The sequence below is a fragment of the Lathamus discolor genome, chromosome 9, assembly GCF_037157495.1.
Source record: "Lathamus discolor isolate bLatDis1 chromosome 9, bLatDis1.hap1, whole genome shotgun sequence".
Classification (NCBI taxonomy): domain Eukaryota; kingdom Metazoa; phylum Chordata; class Aves; order Psittaciformes; family Psittacidae; genus Lathamus; species Lathamus discolor.
In genome coordinates, this window is record NC_088892.1 from 23,548,082 (window position 1) to 23,558,472 (window position 10,391).

Consider the following 10,391-nt stretch of genomic DNA (forward strand, 5'->3'; position numbering starts at 1 on the left):
ATTAAACTAAATTATAAGCTAAAATTTTATAAATTATAAAATTTAGGGATGTGAATGCTCCATCCCTGGTGTGGTGTTCAAGGCCAGGTTGGACAGAGCCTTGGGTGACATGGTTTAGTGTGAGGTGCCCCTGCCCATGGCAGGAGGGTTGGAACTAGATGATCTTAAGGTCCCTTCCAACCCAAACTTCTCTGTGATTCTATGATTTATGAATTAGTATGAAACTAGATGTAACTTTGCTAGTGTAATTTAAAATTGCAATACCATATCTTTTAGAGCAAAGTGATTTGTTGGCAAGTTCTTGCAGATAAGACAATTTTTGGTGCCTTGTATTGTAGGTATTCTGTTACGCCCTGAGCCCTGATGATGGTACAAACTTCCGTGTAAAAGTGATGGCTGAAGCAAATCATTTCATTGACTTATCTCAGGTGACATTTTTTTATGCGTTGACCTTTTAGCAAACCTAAAAGAAGAAAATATCAACCTGTAATTTTGTGATGTTCAGTTGAAATAATTTCTTGAATACTGCAGATGTTAGTCTCGACAATTTGGGAGTTTGTAGTTATATTGGTGTTATGACTTAACTGGGATGTAGTGGTTACTGTGTGACCTCTGTGATTATTAAAATATCTACCAAACTGCTAATGTTTGGTAACATTTGGTAAACTAGAATGTTTGGTAACACTTACAGGTGGTTTTAGGTTTTTCTTTTTAAGTTCCATGTGAAAACTGATGGGGATTTCAGTATGTACAGAAGTCGAGGAGTTGTTACCCTATTTTAAGATAACTGACAGAACCGTAAAGCAGCATGGAATAATCTGTGTACATTAATAATGGAACTGTACTGGCACCAGGACATTCGCAGATTAGTTGACAGATGACATTTATATGTAGTTTTTAAACTCAAGTTGTTCAGAACCTGCTCTCATAAGTAAAAATGCTAAATTGATGTTAGCAGAATTGCTCTTTGAGATGGATTTTTGTAAAGTCAATTTTTTTAAAATGTTTTTTTAGAGTGCCAGTTATGCTTGTGGAAAGCCATCCATATCCTCCTGCATTTGCAGCTGTGGATGTTTAAAGCCCTGGATTATAGTGAAGAGAGCAGCAATTTCATATTCATTGTTGCACCTAAGAGTTCTCAAAGAAAAACTATTTCCTTTGCCCAGAGTGATGTACTGAGTTTTCTTGAGGCATCAAACTTGTATTTTTAGGTTACTGTGCAACATGTAGAGATTTGTACAGAAGGGTCAAACAGGTAGAAATCATTTGCTATTGCATTATAATGATCTATTGCATTAGCAGTGTAACTCAATGAAAGTTAGAATATGGCAACTCTGTTGGTCTGTGTGGGGATATAGCTGCCCATGTGCATGCATTTACCCTGCTCTAAGATGTGAAGTAGCTTTCCCTTTTTACAAAAGTGAAGTACTTTTATGGTGCATGATAATTTTAAGAGTGAGTCAGCATTAGCAGTAGCTGCAGAGTAGTTAATTGGCTTCCTCTTGATCCTCAGTTTGAAGCAATTTCTGTGCATCACCTTAGTTTGGGAATCTACCAGTTGAGTTTTGTACTGCCTACACAAGCTTTGATCATTAATTAAGCCTTACAGGAGTGGTGATAGTGGAGCTGTTCTATTTTAAATAGCCTCAGTTTCTAGCCTGAGGTTTTTGTTTTACTGCTGCTGAACTAGATGTCTCAAATATTTTTTTTATCTGCTTGTAGATAATGACTAATTATATAATAAGTAGTTGGGGGAATTTAAAACTGTTGGAAATTGTTTGCCTTTCAGTATTAGACAGGAAGAGGTACACTGTAATTTCCAAGGCTTTACTTCTGTTCTTGCAAGTCATTTGTAATACCTTGTGTGAAGTTCCTGCTCTTCTTTGCTTTTGATTTAGCAAAGAACTGAAGCAGTTTCAGTGTTGCTTGAAGCTTTTTCTGTGGTTCGTTTGTGACATTTTTCTGCATGACTTGCTGGGCTTGGCAACACTTAAGTATTGAAGAGGCAATCTTCATGTACCACAGTTAAAATTTTTGTCATCAACTGCTTCACATTTTGGCTTCAACAAGGAGTTTTTTTGAGTTGAGGACTTTTTACTCCTGTTTTTATAGAGGTATGGGATTTAAGTCTCACCTGAATTACACTATGCAGTTGGCATTTATCCCTTGGTATGCTGATGACTAATCACATTTATTACTAAAAGCCTGAAAACAAAAACAACTTATGTTGTTTTTTTTTGTTTTGTTTTGTTTTTTTTTTCTTTCTTCAGATACCATGCAATGGAAAAGCAGCAGACCGCATCCATCAGGATGGGATACACATTCTCATTAATATGAATGGTTACACCAAAGGAGCCCGAAATGAATTATTTGCTCTGAGACCAGCACCTATTCAGGTAACTAAGTTAGAGGGCTCTGTATCTCCAAAAACCGCCTTGTAAATAGGAAGAGTTTCTCTTTTTCTTCTGGCAGAGTGGAAAAAATGTTGATTTGTGAAGAGAGACTTTTTAGGGCTTGACATGTGTGAGGCAAATAGGATCATTTTGTTGAAGCAGAGTAGTTTGGGGTTTTTATGTGCTTTATAGGCAGTTGACTGTGTCCTGAAAGAAAACTCTTGTAATTCTGTACACTGCTTTCTTGCATTAGTGAGAACAAAGAAAAGGTATTTGAAGCAGTTGTGGAAATAAGTCGTTGCATATTAAAATTTCTTTAGCCTTACAGAAATTCTAGTTAGTCAGAATCAATGTGAAAGGATTTTCTAAAATGCCTATGGAAAAGAGAATAGGAGACGCCTGAATCGGAGTCACTCTAGATTATGGAAGTTGTCTCAGCTAAGAGAAGCTGTAATCACTGATTAGTTAGTACTCTGGCTATAGCTGCATGTAGTTGGATAATTTGGCATTTTGCTTGAGACAAATCCATTTTAGAACATCCTTGAACTGTTCACTGTCTTGGTTGTGAAAGCTTGGGATTAGTGATTACTCTTCAGGTGATAAAGCACAAGAAGGAACTTGAATCTGTAGGCTGAAAATTTAACTTAAAATGCATTGATCTTTTAACTTCCTTTATTTTTGCAATGCACCTGGGACTGGAGCCTTGCTTTCCTGTGTTTTAGGCAATGTGGCTAGGCTATCCTGGAACCAGTGGGGCATTATTCATGGATTATATCATCACAGATAAAGAAACTTCTCCAGTTGAGGTGGCTGAGCAGTATTCAGAAAAATTGGCGTACATGCCAAACACTTTCTTTATTGGAGACCATGCCAACATGTTCCCCCATCTGAAGGTATGTTGGAAGATAAGGCAAGAAAAGTAGGTGTTGTTGTCCATAGTTGTGTTTATAAAATGGCATTTAGTATATTACTTGGTAAGAGCTCTTTTAACTTTTTTAAAACTTTTTTTTGTAACAGAAAAAAGCAGTCATTGATTTCAAGTCCAATGGTCATATTTATGATAACAGAATTGTTTTGAATGGCATTGACTTGAAGGCTTTCCTTGACAGCCTCCCTGATGTCAAGATTGTTAAGGTGAGAGCTACTCCTTTGTGTATTCAATCTTATGGATTGAAGCTAGTACTTTCTCTGATGCTTATGTGATTTATCTTAGATGAAGTGTCCTGACAGTTGTGACAATGCAGACAGCAATGCTGCTCTCAGTATGCCAGTCATTCCTATGAACACAATTGCAGAAGCTGTGATTGAGATGATTAATCGTGGGCAAATTCAGATAACTATCAATGGATTCAACATCAGTAATGGACTAGCAACTACTCAGGTGAGACATTTCATTTTCTTGGGGTTTATATGTGTGTGTGTTTACATAGCAAGGAAGAACGTCCTCCATGCTGTCTGTCCGTTTCCTCCTTAATTTGTTTAGTTCTCATACTTCAGGAAATTCACAAATGTTATAAGCCACAAATGTACTGGAACATGAACTTTCCCCCACAAAGACAGAAAACGTATATCAAGAGGTGTCTGAAGTCCAAAAGAATTTCATCTTGTTGCATAAGCAGGACACTTGGCTGTTCAGAAGTTGAAGACAAGATGTACTCACTGCCTGCAGCCTACAGGGCATTTGTGAGCTGTTACTCAGTTTCAGTTGTGATTTTTCCTTTAGAAAAAAAAAGAGACAGATAATACAGGCAAAGTTATTCCACTGTGTCTCAACAATGTTTATTTATCTCCTTGCATCCTTCTGAACTACGTACTATACCACCAGCCCATGGTGCTTTACAGTTCATGGGATTTTAGTGATGGTGACGGTTACTGGTTTTGTTTAATACTTCTTCCTTTTCAAAACAGTTACTCCTTTTTCAAAACACCATATTTTGACATTGGCATAACTCTGTAGACTTCTGAATTTTTAATTTACAGTCTTCAGGAGACTCATTAATTTACACAAGACCTTTTATTATTACTGTTCTATTTATGTGTTGTATCATGCCTTGGTTTTGTTTTAGGAGTTTTGTTCACAGCCGAACAGAGTTCAGCTTTCATTTAAGTTGGTAATAGGTTATGTTCTAGTTTGGTTGATAAGTTTATTAGCATTTTTTCCTGAAATTATTCTCCTCTGAGCATAATAGAGAATTCTTGTCTTGGCACTCCACCACTAAGATGAAGCAATATAAGCTGTTGGCATGCTTTTAAACCAGGATTTCTGTATTTTGATCACAATAATATAACCTTTCTTTGTGCATGTTCTAATTTAATATCAGCTACTTTTGGGCATAGGTCAATGAAAACTCTGCATTGTGTTTTTGAGGTCTCCTTAGTGACCTGTAAAAGAGCACTGTTACTAACTTACTGAACTAAATTATCTTTGCTTCTTCTAATAGAGTCAGTGACTGAGACACTGTCATTCATATCAAATTAGTAAACGGTACGCTTGTTCTGGCTGGCTGCCCTGCCACTGAGCTAAATGTTAAATATGTATGGAGAGGAAAGAAAAAAAACATCTGAATAAGACTCTGTATCTGTGTTCTGTCTGTGCTGTAGCGTTTATCTTTGATCCCACCGTTGGCTGTCATTATTAAAAAAAAAATAAAAAACTGACAATCATACTTCATTTTACTAATCCTCAAGACTCTCGTGTGGTATTCTGATTATCCCAACTTCGTCCTCTGCTGTTTTTTTATTAGCCTATGCCTATTCTTTGTGAAGGCTGTAAGATAGGTTCTTTTTGAAAAGTCCATATATAACTCTTCTAGTCTCATTTTCAGCACCTCCTGTTACTTGCTTTTTGGCTAGTTCCTTACAGTCTGTCAGTTATATATTAGTCTGTCTCTTCAGTCTTGACTATCTGTTCGGTGCTTATCTTCAAAAAAAAAAAAAACCCACCTGCAAAAAAAGCCAAAAATCAAACCACAGAAACGCAGTCAGACAAGAAAACCCCCCTTTGCTTTCTAGATAGTTGTGTTTGGGTTTTTTTTTTTTTTTTTGTTGTGTTTTTTTGTTTTTGGCTTTTTTTTCTGAAGGCTTAACTTCATTTTTGGTTCACAGAAATAAAGTGACCTTATGGAGAGGAGGAATCTGTGTGTAACGCCTTTTCATATGATTCATCTTTTCAGTTAGTTAATTAGAATTTTGGGGAGCTACAGGAAGGGCATGAAGATGCTCAGTGTTGTGTGCCTTGGTGGTTGCAATGTTGTGGTATCCACAAGCATGCATGCATAGCAGTTAAATTCTTGTTGTGGAAAGGTACATAATTATCATTTGGTATAATAAAACCCAAAGGTATAGTTCCAGTAATGGGTGGTGCTGAGGGGTGGTGCAGTGTTTCTCTGCCCAGTCTTGTTCCTGCACTTTCAGTGTTGCAGTAGTGTTTGGGGTTTTTTAATTATTATTTTTTTATATTTTTATTTAGATTAACAACAAAGCAGCCACTGGTGAAGAAGTTCCACGCACTATAATTGTTACTACCCGTTCTCAGTATGGCTTACCAGAGGATGCTGTTGTATACTGTAACTTTAATCAGTTGTATAAGATTGATCCTTCCACTTTACAGATGTGGGCTAATGTGAGTATCTGTATCTAATACGAAATCTAAGGTCAGAGTTCTGGAACATAGCTGTTCTGTTCAAGTTAGCAAAAACTTCATGCAAGTTAAGACTGAAAATGTTCTGTGGAATACATTGACCCTGAGCTATTTGACTCCTTATGATGCTCATGTTGCAGTACTTGGTGTTAACAGAAAATAGAATTTTTTTAAAAAATTGATTTCAAATCACATCTGTGCTTCTACCCAGTTAAAAATTGTGTTAAGCTCAAGTATACTGGTATTACATTGTGAAACAAGTTTGGTCTTTCTTAGTCTGCGCAGTTAAGTCATGGAATCGTAGGATGGTTTGGGTTGGAAAGGACCTTAAGATTATCCAGTTCCAATCCCCTGCCAGGAACAGGGACACCTTCCACTAGAGCAGGTTGCTCCAGCCTCTGTCCAACCTGGCCTTGAACGCTGCCAGGAATGCAGCAGTCAAAGCTTCTCTGGGCAGCTGATGCCAGTATCTCACCACTGTCACAGTAAAGAACATCCTCCTTATATCTAACCTAAGTCTTCCCTGTTTAAGTTTAAACCCATTCCCCCTTGTCCTATCACTACAGTCCCTGATGAAGAGTCCCTCTACAGCATCCTTGTAAACTCCTTCCAGATACTGGAAGGCTGCTATGAGGTCTCCATGCAGCCTTTTATTCTTCAGGCTGAATAGCCCCAGTTATTTACTGGCCTTGGCACTTGATGGATGTATAGATCTGCGAAGTGAGCACATATCATGGTTCAGTTTATAGTGTACTGCTGAAAGTTACTTGAGGGGTAGTTTTTTGGATTCCATAATATAGGCCTATAAATAAAGGAGTTCATAAATTTCAGTACTTTTTTAAGTTGTGCTCTGTGAAGTACTGCTCAGAGTTGCAGTTTCTCTCGGTGGGATTAGGTAGAAATGTAATCCTAGTTATTCTGCTTGAAATGGTGATCTGTTCTTCCCCCCCCCCCCCCCCCCCCCCGCTTTATACCTCAGAAGACTAAAGTACTATACTTTTTGCTTCATTTGGTTTGGGGTAATTCCTTGTTCAAAAAAGGATATTGTTTATGACTGAGCTTTATGTATTTGCTTCTTAATTTTTGTTATAGATCCTAAAAAGAGTTCCAAACAGTGTGCTGTGGCTGCTGCGCTTCCCAGCTGTAGGAGAACCCAATATTCAGCAATATGCACAAAACTTGGGTCTTTCCCAAAACAGAATAATCTTTTCTCCTGTTGCCCCCAAAGAAGAACATGTGAGGAGAGGACAGTTGGCTGATGTTTGTCTAGACACTCCACTTTGCAATGGGCACACAACTGGGATGGATGTACTCTGGGCTGGGACTCCAATGGTCACTATGCCAGGTAATGCAATGGGGGAACCTGCATAGAACAGATCATAGAATAGTTTGGATTGGAAGGGACCCTCAATGGTCATCTTAGCCCAGTACTTGACCCCTCCATGAGCAGGGACATGTTCAACCAGACCAGGTTGCTCAGAACCGCATCCAGCCTGGCTTTAAATGTTTCCAGGGATGGGGCATCCACCACCTCTCTGGACAACCTGTGCCCGGATTTTACCACCCTCACTCTACAATGTTTCTTTCCCTTGTCCAGCCTCAATCTCCCTCTTTTAAACCCATCACCCCTCATCCTGCTGCTACAGGCCCTGCTGAAAAGTCTCTTCCCATCTTTCTTATAGGTCCCTTCTAAGCACTGAAAGGCCGCAATACGGTCTCCCCAGAGTCTTCTCTTCTCCAGCTGAACAGCACCAACTCTCTCAGCCTTTACTTGCAAGAGAGGTGCTCCAGCCCCTAATGATTTTTGTGGTCCTTCTCTGGACCCTCTCCAACAGGTTCATGTCTTTCCTGTCCTGAGGACTCCAGAGATGGATATAGGACTGCAGGGGCATCTTACCAGAGCAGAGTAGAGGGGCAGAATAACCTCCCTTGACCTGATGGTCATGCTCTTGGATGCAGCCCAAGATACGATTGGCCTTCTGGGCTGTGAGTGCATGCTGCCATGTCATGGATTTGAATATTGTTAATTTTAAAACAATAAACAGCAGGCCCAGCAAATGATGCTGCCTCCTGTAGATGCAAAAGTATGACATGCACTGCAGTATATTACTTTGTAAGTTTACTCCTGTATCAATTTTGTCTGTTTACAGGCGAGACTCTTGCATCACGTGTTGCTGCCTCCCAGCTTACTTGCCTGGGTTGTCTTGAGCTCATTGCAAAAAGTAGACAGGAATATGAAGATATTGCTGTGAAACTGGGAACTGATCTGGAATAGTAAGCAAACTTACTGTATAATGTGTTAACAATAAGAAAGGAAAGTGCTGGCACTGCTGAGACCAGTACTTTTAATCTTGCAGATCTTTTAACATTTAAAGGAGCTAGGCAATCTTCATCTAGAGCTTTCTTGTCTTGCAGTTAACTCAGCTTCTGCTTTTACAGTAAACTTAACGGTGCTGCCTGTTCAGAAGAAATTGCTCATTTGCAGTCAGTTTACCTTTTCATTGGTGTGTTTTTTTTTTTTTTTTTTTAATTGAAAATTAAGCAGTTTCTCACTTGCTGCAAGTTAAAATAATCCTGTAAAGTCCCTGTAGTAACGCAGCGAGTTAGTGCATTAATACTGCAGCTCTTCTGAGTTGAGGTGATCGTTCTGGTCTGTATCAGAAATTATAAGGGGATGAAACAGTATGAATTTGGTAGAAGTGGGGGAGCAGATATTTTTGAAACAGTTGCACTGGCATTTCTGGGTTAGCTGAAAAGTGCTTGGAACCTTGTGACCTGTTTAACTTGGGGTTTGGGTTTTTTTTTTTTTTGATTTTTTTTTTTTGGTAGCCTGAAAAAAATTCGCGGCAAAGTCTGGAAGCAGAGAATATCCAGTCCTTTGTTTAACACGAAACAGTACACAATGGACCTGGAGCGGCTTTATCTTCAGATGTGGGATCACTATGCTGCTGGCAACAAACCGGACCACATGATTAAGCCAGTAGAGGCCAGTGAGTCTGCATGAAGAGACAGCATGCCCACCTGGAATTCTCCAGGAACTGAGCCTCTTAAATACTTCTGTCGAGATGATGAGCTGAAACTGTGCATTTCTACTTAAACTGCCTGGTACTCTGTGGCTGAAGTAATACATGACAGTGATTAAATCACAGCCAGATTTCTTTCTTGCATGATAGGGAAAGACTCATTAAGAGCTTTGGATCCTTTTATTCCATGAGGAGTTTGAATGGGATTGAGCTGTGTACATGTGAGCCTGTATGTATGAATGACATAGTGGTTGCTGGGGGAAGTTTGAACTGCCCAACCAAATATTATGACTTCGTGGACTGATTTAATCTTCCTACAAATCTCTCTCCTTTTACGTGGATTGGGAATTGGAGCATTTTAACATTGGATTTTGGGTAGTCCTGCTGGTATATGTGTGGTTAATTAATGTGGCTCCCTGCATTAAATTCTAAACTGTGTGGACTGAAAGGGCAGATTTGCTGGTGGAGTCGTCTTCTTTTTTTTTTTTTCCAATAGGTTTTATAAACCACTTGAGCCTGTATCAGCCTTCTAATGTTTGACCTGTTATTTTGGAGCTCTCTATAATGTATTGGTTTAAAGACTTTGGGCCTTTTTTGTTTAGTTTTTAAGCTTCTCAAGTAACTCAGCTGATTGGCTTCATTAAGGCAGCTGTTTATAAAACCAAATTTGATTTGAAATTAATTCTCCCCACAAGTGTTTGAGGTAAACACAAACTGGTGCCAAATACAGCTCTTTCAGGAATGATTTTTAATTATGTATAGAGGCTCAGTCCTAGGAACTGTAGCAAAGACTTTAAACAGAAAATAAAGCTTTGGTTTGCCAGTTTGATTTGACCAGTGTTTCACGTTTGCTGCCCATGCGCTGTTGCTAGAGAAGTATTCTGAACAGCTGGCCTTGCATCTTTCTTTCTGTAATTTTGTTTTAAATAGTGCTATTTAAATTCATATGTATTTATTTAAAAAGCAGAAATAATCTCCAGTAAGTGCAGGTCTTGCACATACATGTTTCTGTTAGACTAAACCCACCCAACCATGAAAGCTCTGGCGTTTGTGCCTGCTTAATTCACAAGTGTTATTGGGGGCTCACACCAGGTTGGTTTTTCTGCCCTTCCCTATGCTGTTAACTCGCACACTGTATTATCTTGCAGGTCGAGGACTGTGTGTAAATTACTGGTTTGGTTTTGAATAAGCAACACCAACATTCCCCAGCTCCCCGCTCACCGGTGGGTCAATATAAACGAGTATCAACCTCGCTCCTCGTGCCATTGAGTTTTGTCTCCTGGTTGCAGTTGGCTTGACCTCCCGTTCATGCCGGGGCTGCCGCTCCCTGCCGGG

The 10,391-nt window shown here is 39.1% G+C and overlaps 1 protein-coding gene across 3 annotated transcripts in view; it reads left to right on the top strand.

Moving 5' to 3' along the window:
* The window catches only part of OGT (O-linked N-acetylglucosamine (GlcNAc) transferase), a 28,237-nt gene extending 17,928 nt beyond the window's left edge, over positions 1-10,309 (top strand). For all 3 annotated transcript variants that reach the window (XM_065690026.1, XM_065690027.1, XM_065690029.1), the window contains 9 exons: positions 339-428; positions 2,271-2,396; positions 3,116-3,286; positions 3,411-3,527; positions 3,607-3,774; positions 5,863-6,015; positions 7,126-7,378; positions 8,184-8,307; positions 8,863-10,309. In XM_065690026.1, coding sequence (XP_065546098.1) covers positions 339-428; positions 2,271-2,396; positions 3,116-3,286; positions 3,411-3,527; positions 3,607-3,774; positions 5,863-6,015; positions 7,126-7,378; positions 8,184-8,307; positions 8,863-9,037 — 1,377 coding nt within the window. In that variant the 3' untranslated portion in view covers positions 9,038-10,309. The remainder of the gene's footprint in view (positions 1-338; positions 429-2,270; positions 2,397-3,115; positions 3,287-3,410; positions 3,528-3,606; positions 3,775-5,862; positions 6,016-7,125; positions 7,379-8,183; positions 8,308-8,862) is intronic.
* Positions 10,310-10,391: the final 82 nt, after the last annotated feature.